Raw genomic sequence first — 16,185 nt, 5'->3', positions numbered from 1 at the left:
ATGTTAATATTCTAATTAATAGTAAATGATGTTAGTGGTGACAGATGGTAGGATGTTGTTTGTGGATGATGAGAGCGACAACGAGAGGTGAGGACCAATTTACATCTGTATCGACACCGATGTAATTATCGAGCGATGAAAGGGCCATTGATGCAGATGCTGAGAAGTGTCGCCCTGTATGTATATCACAGTGATGCTGATATCGAGTGACAAAAGGGTCGCTGATGCAGATGTTAAGTAGCAAAAAGGCTACTCGACAATTACGTCAACGCCGACACATATGCAAAGCGACCCTCACGTATTAGCACCATTCTTCTAATTCACAATAATCATCCGCGCCCCCCATCGGCATTGTCATCTACCACACTAATATCGTCCGTCACTATTAACTAAAACGTTAAAATTATTTTTCACGTTTATTTTCGTGTTAATATATTTTTTAAAATATAAAAATCGATATACTAAATATAACTAATAAGGTTAAACTATAATTAGCCCGCCGTGGCTGTCATCATGACACTAGAGACGAAAAAACAAAATAAATCTTGCTTCTGTTTCAATTTTTTTGTTTTCGAAAGCAAAACCACGTTGCGACAATAAAAACAGACGCCGACCTCGACACCAAGCCTGCAGAGGAGGGGAACGGGAGGGACGCTGCCGCCTGCCTCGCGATGGATCTGTCGCCAATCCAAAACGCCGTGGCCTCTGGATCCTACGCCACGATCGCTGATGCCTGCGACGAGCTGATGCTACAGGTAACATCTCCCTTCCCCTCCATTAGGGTTTCCTAGGGTTTTGAAGCTCGATCTTCTCTTCCATTTTCCCGATATTTGATGCTTGTCGAGACCGTCGAGTTATTGATCCTTGGATTATTAGGTTGCCTCGCGGGGGATCGCCTACCAAGAGGACTGGCCCTTCACGGTCCATCTTCTGGGCCACATATTTGCGAACGATCTGTGAGTCGCGTCTTTGGTTTATCTAAACCTGTTGATTCATCGGCTGAAGTGATCAATGGTTGTGTTTGTTTCAGGAACAGCGCGAGGTTTTTGTGGAAATCGATACCCCAGGGGTTCAAGGAGAGCAAACCAGAGCTCGTGGCTGCTTGGAGGATCGGGCAGTGCCTTTGGACTCGTGATTACGCTGGGGTTTATGATGCAATTCGTGGGTTCGAGTGGAGCCCTGAAGTCGCCGGCTTGGTTACTGCCTTCTCAGGTTCGTCTTTCGTTTTTTTGCCACTGTGAACATTTCTAGATTCGCAAGTAAAATTTTAGTGAATTCGCAATAAAGGGTAGTAAACTTATTACACCAAACTGCATCGCTCCAACTCCTTTTTAATCTATAAGGGACGTTTGGTATACTGTAATACAATTATGGAATTCCAATATCCTTACTCATCTTTTTGATGTTTATGTTTCTATAATCTGTTTTCTATTAATTATAATGCAATTATAGTGGAAATTATTGTTTCTTGGATACTAGCATATAGGACATAGTGTCTGGCTCACACGCCTATCTCATATCAGTTCACATAAAATGGTAGTTTACACGAGACACATTCTCCTATACACAAGTATTCAGCCTCCTAGTTGCTTTTCGTTGTTAACTGCACATATCCTATCATGGTCCAAAAATGCATGTTCTAGTTATATTCTTAATTGAACAGAACATTATGTCAAAACTGCCTCACAATATTCCCAAACCAAAACCGTTTATTTACATTTTATTCTAAACCTTGTTTGTAGGAATTAGAAAGAACAGTGAACATAGCGTAAGAAACTCTATCTGATGATGGGTTCTGTAGAAGATGGCTTGTTTATAGATGAACAGTATTAGGGCTCTTGAAGTTGAAGGCATCCTTTAGGTTTCAAGAGTGATAACATGGATGCTTTCTGTTTGATGCTTGGTTTCATTGTGAAATTTAAGGCTATATTTGCCTATTGCTTAGGAAGGTAAGCTATTGCAAGAACATCAGGTAAATTGATGCAGTATGTTTGCTGATATATCCTTCCTGAGATTAGTCAGGGGAGGTTGCATCAAGGAAGCTCATGAGACAATTCTGTATTCCATTTCTGCTTTCTTGGATGATAATCCATATTTTTCAACTTGTAGGTTGATCGGAAGCCTCTGGCTTACATGTTCAATCTCCTGGTTGCTTTTCATTTGTTAAGTGTATTCATCGTATTCACTTTGAGGAATGCATGTGACTGAAAGGAAACTGAATTATTGGAAATTTTGCTGTTTTAAAGCCTGGAAATGAATAAAAACTTCCTCATTGTATCCCCAGTCCAAATATTATATTAACTTCACCATCCATTGATTAACAAATTTTTTGGCATTGCATTATATCACCAAATCGATTGAAGTTATACTTATCCTTGTAGATGTCACACTGATTATCTTTTCCAGAAGAATCTTCTTTGAAAATGCTTAAATGGAATTACTGCTTCACGTGAATAAGTTAGATGAAGATAATGATATTAGTCACTTGTCTGCGTGATCTTTATTATATAGCTAGATGATAACATTTGTGGTTGTCACATTATTGTTGTGAACAATGGTGGATGCTCATACCATTGTATATGGTTATTTATATTAATTAATGGTATTTTGCTAAAGTTCTTGATTTGGATCAAACTCCTTGCTCTCAATAACTGTGCCTGTTTTTGTTAAAGAAACTGACTGATTATGCATCACATAGAGTCACACTCAACTTAAAGTTAAGGTTTTGGTTTATTAATTTCCTAAGCTAATTGATTCATTGTCTTAGAATGGCATGATAACCAAATGATTGAATAGTTTACGTTTGTCACTCAAAACTGCATAAAAAGCCCAAATACCTAAATACAACTGAAGAAGCATGTGAGAAATTGGAATCAGTTGCTTCAATCGTAGTCATTTACACAACTTTTCCTGGCATTCCTGCATATTCCATCCTAATTATCTTTCTCGTGGCTGCCATCATCATCTTGATTTTGTCGATCTACGTGTGCCGCATGTGCATTTTTGATCTGCTTTCTACCACAGCTTTTGTTGAGGGAGAGCCAGCGAAGGTTATTATTTTTCATTGATGGATCTGTAGCACTGTGTTGAAGTATGGACTTTGCAGATTGGAAATCTCATCTTCTCTCTAAAGACCTATTCAGAAGCCAGGAAACAAAGAAATTGTTTCTCACTACAAAGAAATCCATTTATCAAATCAGTCATGCTTTAGATTGCCAGAGGGATGATTGCTGAACTAGTCTAAAAATTAACATTGCAATTTTGTAGAAAAGGCCCAACTTGCACTTCATGTTATCGAGCAAAATTTTCTCATTATGTTTTCTTCTTTATGCTACTGTTACTATATATAAGGGAATTATGTATGACATAAGGGCACTCAAATGAGATATATGAAGAAATTGAATATTATGTAGTCTTCATGCATGTGTGAAACACTAGCTAGAATTGAATTGGATTTACTTCATAATTTGTTGATATTCTTTACTTCTACTTCATGATTGAATACTATTCTTGACAATAATCCTTTGATGGTTTTTCTGTTGATTTAAGTTCTTAGAAGCAAGTTACCAGCAATTTGAATAATTTGTATCTAATCCTTGTTATGTGATGCCACAGAGAACTATACCAAGAAGATGTTTCAGCTATTAAGTTCAGCATATTCCACAATTGGGGTTGCTGATGTCGCTCATTTTTTGGGAATGAACGAGGATGAAGCCACAAATTGTACGTTGAAAGTGACTGCATGAATTTATTTAAAACAATTTTTTGATTTTGTGCATCCTGAATTATTGGTAAAAAAGTATTATCACATAATTTTATCTCTACAGCATACTAATTTGTTTGTGAGCATGTAGTATGTTTATCATGAATTTTTGTGTTTAAACAATATAGTAATAAAAAAAATTGTGATGTGAATGCTTATTGATATTTTTATTCCTAATTGCCATGTCTATTATGCCCTTAAGGTTCCAGTTTTAGTGTATCTTATTCAAATACTTTTCTTTGTTTCATCGAATAATTCCTTTTTTTGTGAATTTTAAATAACTTAAAGTATTAGTTGACTTTTCTTAATTAAAATAATTTTGAATGTCAAGTGCCAAATCTGTTGATAATCATCTTCCTTGACCTGCCACCTTTCCTAGAATATGGATATATAGATTGAGTGTTATCATCACTTTTATGATCTATATTTTATTTTAGTCATCTTTGGCTTACATAGGATATGGAAAAATTTTAATCATGCAATGGACCACCAGTCTGATACCAAATGTCTTTTATCTTTTATGTCGAGGACTAGATCTTTTGGAAGCGCCTTTGAGTCAAATCTTCTTGGATAAGATGTTGCAAGTCTTAGAACAGTACTATATTCCTTCATGTTTCTCAATTAGAAATTTGCAAAGCACGAACAGGGGTTCTCCTAAACAGAGCACTGGAAGGAGCTTTGATTACAACAAAATCTAGTGTCCTATGCTTTCATCCGAATCACTTGAATCTCTTGCTGAAGCCTTTCACAGAGCTGCTGGAAACCACTTGGAATCTGGTTTCTGTCTCGATATGACCCACCAACCTCCATATTATCATCTCTGGCCAATAGGAAAGCATACAGTTACCTGTTTGCTCTCCACTGAAAAGTTGCTGATCGACTGCCAAGCTGAGATAGAATTGAATAAGACTAGAAGAGGGTGAAGTGAGAGTCTAAAAATTGAACTACACTGGTTAATTCTTTTTCTGTCAGATTTTGTATGTTAGTGCTAACTAGGTTATGCCACGCAAACTCAGGAACCAAGCACCATTAATGACCATTGCATCCCTTTGAACACCTTTAATGCCTTACATAGGAATTTGGTAGGTTTGTTTTAGTTTTGGTGATATGGTGGCTTGTTCTATACTTCATTTGTGACTTCTTTGGTAAATTGCTTAAGTGATTGTGAATGTGTTTGCTACGTGCAGATGCATTGCAGCATGGGTGGACATTGGATTCGTCATCTAAGATGCTGACTGTGAAGAAGCCCAAGATCATCACCGAGCAGAAATTAGATCCCAGCAAATTACAGCGTTTAACAGAATATGTTTTCCATCTGGAGCACTAAAATTTTTGTTTCACCTTTGAAACAGTATTTCATTCTGCTTCTATGCCTCAGTTGGCTTTAGGGAGAATCTCGATCGGGCACCAGATTCTTATCATGCATTTTCTTCTGATATCTGAAGGTATTCTTCAGTCTTGCAATGTGCTCCGGAATTGCCAGTTTGTATTTCCATCAAGTGCTTGTTACGTGCTGTCATTGTTCCATACAAACAACGCATCGAGGACTCTTTCCCTGATGTCATTGCAATGTGAGCTACTTTGGTTGGTCAACAGAGTTATTCTCTCTGGTACATTCTTAGGACACCAAGGCCCTAAAAAATGTATTAAATGGTCGATTAATAGTGACAAAAGTCCTCATTTTTCTTTGTTTTCGTTACATTTCTTTTTTGGTTTGGTATATTAAAGTATAGTTCATAGGCAGCAGCCACTTGGCTTTCTTGGGAGAGTTTGCATGGCTTTCAGCTATTAGGTGCAAAGGTGGTAGCAGGGATTCTGCATGCCTTTAATGGTGCAAGTGCATCTGAGAGGAAGTCACGTGCCGTTTGAAGGAAGGGAAGGTGTAATTTGGAGATGGGAGCCCAACTGCTTATGACAGGGAGAATGGGAGCCGCAGGCTGTTGAGTGAGCTTACGAACATGTGATCCGAATCGTGTTCGCACAACGGCTACAGCTCGTGACGCTCTTCTGGTCAAGTCGATGCACGAATCCCGAAGACTCTCGAAACCATGCGCGAATCTCAAAGGCGTATTCATGGGTCAATGTTGACTCGCACACGCCACGGTGACCGATCCACGGCGCGGTCCTGCCTGCTGAGGGTCCACGTAATGGGACCGTCCAGATCCGACATTGCGGTGTGGTTCGACTGACGCATGCCAGTCCCCCGGATGAGACGCCGAACTTTTTATCCACGTTCCCCCCTGCTTTAAATTTTCGCTCACGAGCCCCTCAATCTTCTTGAATTCCCATTTCGAACTCATCCTCTCTCTCTCTCTCTCTCCGACCGAGATCGGTGGACAAAACCGCACAAACCCACGCCGCGAGACTAGAAGCAGAAGGAACCCTAGCCCCTCATTCCTACCTCGCATGGCGTCGCCACGGGTGATGGCGTCGCCCTCGTCGTCCGCGAGCTCCGACGTTGCCCGCCAATCTTCCGCGTATGCCTCCGCCGCATCGTGCGACCAGACTGAGGCCCTCGGATCCGTGAGCATGGACCACCTCCTCCGCGGTTTCTGCGCCCAGCCGCCGTTCCCCCTGCCCCTGCCTAGGAACGCCGCTGGCACGACGGCGGATGTGGTTTGGGAGATCCCCGACGGGGCTGGATCGGGGTACGAGGACGCGGCGGCGGGGGCAGACGGGGAGGTGACCCTCGAGGAGTTCTTGGCGAGGACTGGCGCAGTGAGGGAGGAGGACGTCGGGGTTTCGACAGGGTTCGTGGTGGATCCGGCGATCGGTGGGCGGTTTTGTCAGCAGGAGCAGCAGTTGCCGCTGGAGAATCCGATGCTCGGGTTTGGGAGTGCCTTGGAGAGTGGAGGGCGGAGAGCGAGGAAGAGAGTGGTGTTGGATGATCCAGTGGATAAAGTGGTGCTGCGGAGGCAGAAGAGGATGATCAAGAACAGGGAGTCGGCTGCGAGGTCGAGAGAGAGGAAACAGGTCTGCGATCTCATTCTTTCTTATTCCCCCAACTTTGTGCTGGTCAGATGTTGTTGCAGGCTAATACTTACAGTGTTTGGTTCCTTTCAGGCTTACACTGTAGAGCTTGAGTCTCTGGTGACACGGTTGGAGGAGGAAAACGTTACGCTCGTAAGAGAACAGGTATTTATTTAGTAGGATCCTACCTTTTCTTTTCTATGGCTTCCTTATTAAAGGACATCATCTGGAGTCTCTGTAGAGAATTCAAACTTATTTGATGGGTAAATTGACAGGATGAGTTTAGACATATAACATGAGGTCATTTCAATTGAAATATTTCTGTTTTTCTTATATTACCAAGTACTTACTCTCAACCACGGCACAAATAGACCTTGTACCTTCTCAATAATTTCATTTAGGGATGACATTAGAATGTGATGATTTTGAACATTCTTTATTTGGCATGAGTGGGTGATCTTACAGTTTGAACAGCAAAATCATGCACAACATCTCTTGATTGAAAGACATATGCCTGGTGTAAATTGTCTTGTCGAGGGACAGTCTTACTTGTTGCTCAGTGGAATCAAATGATATTTTGTGCTTTCTTGACATCTAATTTTTATAATCATTTTTTATGATCATAAGTTTATATGGTTGCAGGAGGAGCAGCACAAGATGAGATTTCAGCAGGTGCACACTTCTGTCATTTCTAGTGAAAAGTATCTTTCTTATGCTGATAGAATGGATTAGGATGATTGTAGTTCTGCTATTATATTGCTTTATTTCCAGGCGTTAAGAACTCCATTTTATGTTAAACCTCGTCATCATCTTGAGACATATTTAGATTGTTTCCCTGATAAGGTTGGTATATTTCTTTCTTTTAATATGATCTACTCGAAGTGTCGCTGACTCACTCTCATGTTTTTTGTTTGTGCTCTCTCTTCGGCTCATTTTTCTGTTGTATGTTTCTCATTATCTATTTGCCTCTTTGCATTCTTGTCTCACTCTTAATTTAAATATTCCTCTCTAAGTGCCAATGTCTCTCTCTTTGAACAAGATAAATTTTATAGTTTTTTTAGTTGTTAAATTTTAATAGTTACAAAAGTTGGCATATCACTTCTTTTCAATATAATTTGCTGGAACTATATCTGGTGTTTATGATCTTGCTCTACTTACACCCTTCTCTTGTTATTTCTCTGTAAATGTTGTGATATGTGTGCCTCTCTCTATCTCTGTCTCACACATACACTCTGTTATTCTCCTCTCGTACTTTGGTATCTGGAAATATCAGTCCAATAGATTCATTACATATAGGTGTGCATAAATCATTTTTTTTTGTGTAAAATCAAATCTTTCTAAGCAAATATAGTTTCAATTGTGCTGCCTTGGTCTCAATTATGTGTTCTTTGCTTTTTGGTTGTTTGCTTTGTAGTGATGTTCACATTCCATTTATCAAGATGTCTTGCTAATACTTAACAAGTTGTTGTTTACATTCTTTAGAAGACAGTTGGTTAAGGTTGTGGATGTTCCTTCTATGAGTTTTGTTGGTGATCGATTGTACGAGTTATTGGAATTGACTAGCTACTCTCATGGAGATCTTATTGCTCTGCAGTGGATAGAATCTTCTCTGAAGAGACAAAAAAGGGTCATGAGAATCTCAACTCTGATAATTTCAAAAAACATTATTTGATTTGTCATCAGAGATTGGTAGAGGGGATTGGAAGTTTGTGGAGTTGAGTAGGTTGGAGATTGGGAGACTAGTCTACAGGCCAAGGACAGTCCAGCTGAGGTGCAGTAGAACACATTGCTTTATATCTTTCCTGCCTTAATTCTGGCATGTTAGTGGTTGGTTTTTTAAAGATGATAGAGTTACTGTTAGACTTGAGCTTTAGTAATATATCTTTCATGATTAAGGCCTATTCTCGAGTTATGGCACATTAATCATGATGAGGTACACTAGAAGAACACATTGCATTTCTCCTAGTTGCCTTCTAGCATGATAATTGGTCTGGTTAAGTAAATACTTAATAGAGTTGCCGTTTGACTTGGACCTTATTGTTTTTTGTTAGTGATTAATAACAATTCTATCCAAATTTCCGGGATAATAGTTTATCAGGCCATGATGATTGAAACAGGAGTAACTTCATGGGCCTGTCCTTGTGGGTTGGCACATGCGAAGATGATTATTACCTTGTTCACTCCAAGAATAATATTATTTTGGGTTGGTCCAATATGAGAATCCAGGAGGTTGATTTTGGGCTGCCTTCCACATGGAATTTTATTTTTGCATGGGCGATTGTGATAATTCATTAGTCTAATATCAGGAGACATGATAGGCATAACTTTACAAGTAACTCAGGCGCAACTTTTAAGTTTCATGTCCAATCCCTGTTTTATCCAACCTATTCTCAAGTTTTGCCCAATGCCTGTTTTAACATTTTAAACTCCATTGAAATAGGAACACTTTTCTACAAAAGGTCATTAAGGTTGTCTAGGGAGTTATGCACAATGACTAGAAAGTGTGATGTCATGATTTTTGTACTACAGTTAGTATCTTTGCCATTTCCTATTTTTCCAAATTTTCCTTGTATTTAGTACATGTGCTTTTATTGATGGACTTGATGGATATTTTCTATTAAATTATGATTAAGAAGATAGTTGGCAAAAATTATGGTTGCATCTTGAGAAAGAAAGTTTAGAGGGCCATCAAGATGAAAATCCAAGGATGCAATTATTTTTGCTCAAAACACTTGCTTGACCCTATCCATGAGATGATATCACGTCAGGAACTTTATATATATATATATATATATATATATATATATATATATATATATATATGTGTGTGTGTGTGTGTGTGTGTGTGTGTGTGTGTGTAAGATCTCAATTTTAATTCTTCCTATGAACAACACGAATTCAATTTGGTTTCACAAAGAGCTAAGTACAGCTCTCAATTTGGTTCGACATTCTAATTTTAGTGAACAGCTTTCTCAATTAGTTATTATGGCTGCTTATGAATATTTTTTCATACTTTTCCACTTGTACTATGGTTGTAACCTGTGTAGCCCTTTTAAATTTTATGAACAGTAGAGTTAATTGTTCTTGCTACTTTGATCTTTTTCAGCTTATGGTGAATATTATCCCAGTTAATGAGAGCAGGAAACCACTGCCTGTTCTCCGAAGGACTCATTCCATGCAGTGGTAGATATTTCCTAAGCTGATGACAATATTATTGTCCAAAGAAGGAAGTCCATTCTGCTCACAGCGCACAGCAAGGAAAACATAATATATGGCATAGCTGATGCACCTGGCTTTTTCCTTGAAGATCCATGCTGACATTTTTTCCTGAAAATACTCATTTGTGAAGATTAATGGATGGAAACAAACAGAGGAGGAATTTGTAGATAGTGTTGTGTTATGCAGCTTCCTGACTAGTAATGTTTTTGCATCAATAATGCAAAATTACATCACTCTTTTATTTTAGGATGTTAGTGACACTTTTCACACTTTCATCTATGCTGGGCCCAGAGTCTTGAAGTTTTCTTTAACAACAGTAGCTGCCCAAACTTGTAGCTTGTCAATTCTTATCGATGATCAAAGGAGAACTGTGCTCAGATGAGAAATTCTGTAATGAAAGTAATGTTGGTCAAAGGAAAGTACCGACTCCCAATTCACTTCTCTTTCTTCAAAGCAGCTTTTGACAGCTTAAAATTGCTAATTAGCTCTAGTCCTTTGTTTCAGACGATTTGTTCCCACACTATTTGGTCGCTGATGCATTTGATGATCATCCATCGTTCCAACTGAGACTAAGCCTTGAAGACTAGACCAGGAACAACACCATCTGAATGGAGCAGAAAGGTTCGACAACTTCAGGTTAGCATGTTAGAATGAGATATGTAGTGCCAAATGGTTGTATATTATTCTTGCATCATTATATTCAAGCCCCAATCTACTCTAGATTTCATGCCAGTTTGCTGGAGTTTTGCATTTTTCATTTGTCTAAAACTCAAACTCATCGAATAAGGTTCAACTGTTTTTCAAGATGTACATTGGCTCATGGCTTATAGGTACCTGTTCTCTCAATTCGGTTTTTGTTGCCAATATTCCGGTTTATGTTGGCGCGCTTTTGGGACATGGACTACCACCTACAAAATTTGAGGTTAGTGATGCCCAAGTTTTACCATTTTGCAGTTTATTAAATGCCCAGCTTTTTCTTTTTTTTCTTTTTTAGCTTTGGATTCCTGTTGCTCACTTCCTTGCAAGTGACCAAGTATTGTTTGCCTTAAATTTGATGATCCTGTGATTTTTGAGTATCACCGTAAGCATTAAAAGATAGTTGAAGATCTTTTTAATCAGCGAAGAGAATTCATTGGTGTTGATGCTTTCTATACAGTTTGAAGAAATGAGCTGCATTGTGATCGAATTACTATTTAGCGGCAAATATCATAGCACAATCTCTCTTTTTAGCATCTCTTTAAGTAAGAAATTCCCAACCAACTTATGATGCACAAGTGACTGGAGAACATCCTGGAAAAAACAAAAAAAAATCTATACTGCAATCACCGGTAAAATACAGTCTCAGGTTAGATTATACCCCAATCTGAGACAACCATAAAAACACAGCTCTACGATCTTTCTATGAAGTAAATACATAACTCGACACTCCATACAAGAACCAAGTGTTCTTGTTTGGAGGGCTGAAGAACTAAGTCAGACTGAACTGGTAAAAAAGGGCCCAGGCATCACTCTCCGGCCTTGTAGGATCACCAGTAACAGAAGAAAGAAAGAAAGAAAAGAAAGGCTTATTTGCTCGTTCATTGGGCGGCTCGTGACAAGCAATCGAGGCCTGCGGTTCGGCTGCGCACGATCCGAAGGAATACCTCCCTTACTTGGCGCTCCAAAGGATCGAGCCCTTCCTGAAGAGCCTCGCAGACCTGCGCCAACTCCTCCACCCTCTGCCGCAGCCCCTTTTCCTCCTCCGCCGACATCGGCAATCGAATGCTCTCTATCTGCTCCGTCAATCGGTTCGTGCACCTCTCTATCTGCTGGATCTCCTTCAGCAGGCCCGCCCGGCTCTTCCTGTCCTTCCTCGACTCCTCCATCATCCGCTCGTGGAGCGACGTCATGGGCACCCCCCACGCGAAGGTCCGCGGGACCGAGAAGTGGGCCTGGAGGCCGCGGTCCTGGCAGGGGATCGCCGCCACCAGGGCCCGCATCGTTAGGAAGAGCACCGCGCTCATAGTGTACACGGGCACCGCGAACCCCGCGGTGGCGACCACCTCGTGGCTGCGGGGCGCGGCAACGTTGCTCCCGATGGCCTGCAGCAAACGCGACGCTGACCACGGGCGGGACGCGCTCCAGGAGAGGGAGCGGAGGCTGGAGAGGTGGCGGCCGCTTTTCGGCAAAGAGAAAGACGATCCGCTGCGGCCGAAGGAGCGGTGGCGGCGGGTGAGAGCGGCGCCGGCGTCCTGGTCGTCGAGCATGAGGTCGGCGAGGTCGGCCAGGGCCTTCCGGGCGCGGCGTAGCTGGCCCTCGCTGATCCCGTGGCGTGAGGTGCCGGCGTCTGGGCCTAGCGCTGCGACCACGATCTCGAGATGGGTTCGCCAGCGGCGGATCTGATCAATACCGTCGCGGGCGGCGTTGCATATGTCGAGGGCCTTGACGGCGCGGTCGGAGAAGTCCGCGACGAGACGGTCGAGTGGCGATCTTGCGACGAGCGTGCGGCTTTCCTGGAGAAGAGCCCGGAACTCCGCGTGGCACATGAGGAAGGCGTCGAGGAGCCTGCGGACCCATGAGAGGGAGAGGAAGTCGCGGGCGCCGGGCGCGGCCGCGTCGGAGAGGTCGACGCAGAGGTCGGCGACGCAACGCTGGAAGTCGAGCAGCAACATCTCCTGCTGCTTGCTAGCGCCGGCGTCCATGACGCGAACCTGGTCGCGGCTGAGGGAAGAGGAGTATAAGCCCGTCGCGTGCATCCTTGCTTCAGTCAAGCAGTTCGATTCATCCTAGCTTGGAGCCCCCTCCCGATGCGATGAACGGAGGCGCCTTTTATTCACGGAGAGGGGGATGTATTGGCTCGAGGGGATCACCACAGGCGTCCGCGTGCTTGCTTTCGGAGTCCTTTTGCCCGAATCCGAAAGCAACGCGTGCGGCGATCGTCGTCCATGTCGGATGAGGATGCCGTCGATGGAGGGAGCCGCAGGCATACGGTCCTGTCAAGCGGACCAAGTCCGAGTCATCGTTTCCGAGTCGAAAACCGCTTCTAGAAGAAGCTACTTAAGTGGACGAGAGCGCCCCCGACTTCCTCCGACTCCGTCCGCATGAACGGAGGACACCCTCGTCATTTCGCAGCCCAACGCGGCCCCGTGGAATAGGGACTGAGTCCAACAACCCGTGTGGATCAAAAAAGCAGCTGGTGCATCCGTCGCCGTCGAACGAGCAAGTTACGGAAAGGACCCACCTCACTCACGCGGGTCCCACGATCTGACACGGCGGCACTACCTCATCTGCACCCCCATAAGTTGACGACGACGTGACTCTGAGCACGTTGGTCTCGGTCGGAACCCGAACGAGATAATCCCATGTAAGTCTGTTGACATTGTCTTCCCTAGAAAAGGCCACATTTGAAGTGCTCGAACTTGGACTCGAAGGCCAAGCGCGCGCCAGTCGAAAGGACATCATGGACCGATTCAACGATCCAGAGTGTTACCCATTCAACAATCATAGATATCTCTGCTTTTTTATTTTTTTATTTTAAATAATACCCTTTTTTTTTTATAATCTTATAAATATCCTTTCCTTTCCTCTTCTGGCCATCACCCCTATCACCTTCACGGACTCCGTCACTATCGTCAGCCCTTCCTCGCCCGTCACCGCTGCCCTCAGACGAGATCCATTGCCTGTCCGCCACGTCGTTCCCCGCCCGATGCCATCAAGAGCAAAAGCACCCAGGGTGACCGGCGAGGAAGGGTAGAGCCTCATAGTGACCAGACACAACAACTAAGAAAGAGATTACAATATTATAAAAAAATAAAAATAATGTCTAGAAAAAAATTAAAAAGAAGGAAAAGAGCAGCATTTTCAATGAAATCGCTCATTAATATATAAAGCTAAAGAAAAAAAAAAGGTATTATCAATCATTTATCTTACAAAATCATGATTTGCACATATTTGATCGGTTAAGGAATCGATCGTGTCCGAGATGAGGGGGTGGGAACATTGGCATGACGACGGGAAGGCGGCAGCAGGTCAAGCCCTCTCGCCCCTGATGCGGCGTGCGAGCTGGATGTCCTTGGGCATGATGGTGACCCGCTTGGCGTGGATGGCGCAGAGGTTGGTGTCCTCGAAGAGGCCCACCAGGTACGCCTCGGCCGCCTCCTGCAGCGCCGACACCGCCGACATCTGGAACCGAAGGTCCGTCTTGAAGGCCTGCGCGATCTCACGCACCAGCCGCTGGAACGGTAGCTTCCGGATGAGCAGCTCCGTGTTCTTCTGATACTTGCGGATCTCCCGCAGAGCCACCGTCCCTGGGCGGAACCGGTGCGGCTTCTTCACCCCTCCCGTCGCCGGCGCCGTCTTCCTGGACGCCTTCGTCGCCAGCTTCTTATGGGGCGTCTTGCCGCCCGTCGACTTGCGAGCCGTCTGCTTCGTCCTCGCCATCTCCTATTCGACTGCCTGGAAGAGGGATTTCGCTGCCTCTCGTCGTTTGGGGAATTGGAGCGATGAGATGGGGGAAGGGTGTATTTGTAGCGGGCAACAAAGGGCGGGAGCTTGGGAAGTTGGAAATGTTGACGCGCGTCTCCGTTGGCACCGTCGGATAGGGAGAAACGAAGGGACCGGATCTCGTCCTCGGTAGGCAACAGATGCATTCAAACGTCCTCCCTTCCATCACAGGCATCAGGATGCGGCGACGCATACACGCTGGCGAACGTCAGATCGTGATCGGACGGCCGTCAGGGGCATGATCCCCATCAACATCTCAAAAGTCACGGCGCAGTCGTTCATTGAACCACAGCAAACTCAAAGGTGGTTTAATTGGCATATGAAAGTGACTTTATTTGCTCCTGTGATTCTTTAGAAAATATCTATATTTTAGACATTTCTCAAATAGTATCTTCCTTTTTTTATATTTTTCAGTATCCTTAATTTTAAAAATATTTAAATTATTTCTCAAAAAAATTTGTCTATTATAATGTATTATATTTTTGGGTTATAATTATAATAAAAATATTATATATAAGCTAAATAAGATCAAAACATATTGGAAATTACTTGTGATAGGAAATCATTCTTCTATATACCAATCCCTTCTTATTTATTATGACAAGAAAATAATCATGAGTTTTCTTCTTAATCATTTATAAGAAGGAAAACAATCATAAATTTTCTTTTTCATCTATTATAACGATGAATGTAATCACAAACTTATTTCTCATCCTCTAATATATAAAAAGATATCTTAAACCCAATACAAGAAATTCTTTTTGAATTACTTGAACTCACATTTAGGAATATTATAGCATCGGAGAGACTAGGTTAGGAAACAACTCCTAACATCGATCTTCATGTAGGTTCCACCTTGGAAGCACAATATTTTTATCTCAGAAGTATAACATTATCGTCTTGAAAACATGATATTTCTACCTCAGAAGCACGATATTTCTACATCGAAATCACAACATTTTCACTTCAGAAGCATGATATTTTCTTTTCGGAGATACCTTAGACATTTATATGCATCCAAGTCTGGACCACATCTGGCTAGCTAAGACATTAACAATATTTTTTTCCTAAAATTCTAGTGTTAGAAGAAAGACCTCATGTGTGATAAGAACGTTCATCCATCAATCCACCAAATGAACGCTTCAACGAGGAGGCCCTGCCTCCAATCCATAACACTTTTACTCAAGGGGGCAACTACCATCCTTCCCACATGTTGATGTATCAGCTTCAGTACAAATGTTGATGAGGTACTAGCGTTTATTCAATGACCCAGGCCTCTTATACCCTCGGGGTAAACTCAAGCTACCTGTTTATTCCCACCGAGATATTCTTAAATCTCACCCATTGAGTATAGATGCTCGTAGGCATGATGGATGCTATCAATCCTCTCCTACCTCAATTAGCCCAATAAGCGATGCCACCATCTCAGCCACGGTCAACACCTCAACCGTTGTTGACACCGGCACCCGTCAGAATCCCCTTGATCGACGTGATGTCAGCATCTCAAGATCACTCAAGGTTCGTAAAGCTGCTAGCTGGAGAAGCACCTTGCTCCCTGATGGTAGAGTTTGGCACACCACCACACCACCGCTTTGCCTTGCCCTAATCGGTGGATTGAATATATGACTCCTTAAAAGTCCAACTATGGGAAATAGATCAATGCCTAGATGAAATGTGGTGAGAGTTCTGGCAATCCAGGAGAGAGAATCTAATCGATCCTTATTCACCCAAAATATCCAAAAAGAACCAAT

The 16,185-nt window shown here is 42.6% G+C and overlaps 4 protein-coding genes across 5 annotated transcripts; 2 read left to right on the top strand and 2 right to left on the bottom strand.

Moving 5' to 3' along the window:
• The first annotated feature begins 597 nt into the window (after nt 1-597).
• Nucleotides 598-5,457, top strand: LOC135631261 (COP9 signalosome complex subunit 8-like). The gene is made up of 5 exons (XM_065138785.1): nt 598-755; nt 877-956; nt 1,031-1,212; nt 3,616-3,723; nt 4,951-5,457. The coding sequence occupies exons 1-5, from the start codon at nt 672-674 to the stop codon at nt 5,088-5,090; spliced, it is 594 nt and encodes a 197-aa protein (XP_064994857.1). The 5' UTR covers nt 598-671; the 3' UTR covers nt 5,091-5,457.
• Nucleotides 5,458-6,037: 580 nt separating this feature from the next.
• On the top strand, nt 6,038-10,198 carry LOC135630827 (bZIP transcription factor 12-like). Of its 2 annotated transcripts, XR_010494151.1 has the most exons (5): nt 6,038-6,736; nt 6,827-6,898; nt 7,376-7,405; nt 8,216-8,504; nt 9,840-10,198. XR_010494151.1 is itself a non-coding variant. In XM_065138051.1 (4 exons), the coding sequence occupies exons 1-4, from the start codon at nt 6,170-6,172 to the stop codon at nt 9,918-9,920; spliced, it is 750 nt and encodes a 249-aa protein (XP_064994123.1). In that variant the 5' UTR covers nt 6,039-6,169; the 3' UTR covers nt 9,921-10,198. The 2 variants fall into 2 exon arrangements, 1 of the variants encoding a protein (XP_064994123.1); XM_065138051.1 differs by lacking the exon at nt 8,216-8,504 and having other exon boundaries at nt 6,039-6,736.
• A 1,045-nt stretch (nt 10,199-11,243) lies between these two features.
• Nucleotides 11,244-12,880, bottom strand: LOC135630826 (protein ROH1D-like). The gene has a single exon (XM_065138050.1). The coding sequence runs from the start codon at nt 12,685-12,687 to the stop codon at nt 11,530-11,532; it is 1,158 nt and encodes a 385-aa protein (XP_064994122.1). The 5' UTR covers nt 12,688-12,880; the 3' UTR covers nt 11,244-11,529.
• An 808-nt stretch (nt 12,881-13,688) lies between these two features.
• On the bottom strand, nt 13,689-14,400 carry LOC103976538 (histone H3.2-like). Its single transcript, XM_009391778.3, has one exon. The coding sequence runs from the start codon at nt 14,369-14,371 to the stop codon at nt 13,961-13,963; it is 411 nt and encodes a 136-aa protein (XP_009390053.1). The 5' UTR covers nt 14,372-14,400; the 3' UTR covers nt 13,689-13,960.
• Between the last annotated feature and the right edge of the window lie 1,785 nt (nt 14,401-16,185).

This window comes from Musa acuminata, chromosome BXJ3-2 (assembly GCF_036884655.1).
Source record: "Musa acuminata AAA Group cultivar baxijiao chromosome BXJ3-2, Cavendish_Baxijiao_AAA, whole genome shotgun sequence".
Taxonomy (NCBI): Eukaryota; Viridiplantae; Streptophyta; class Magnoliopsida; order Zingiberales; family Musaceae; genus Musa; species Musa acuminata.
Note: the sequence above shows the minus strand (reverse complement) of the source record. Positions and strands in the feature narration are given on the sequence as shown.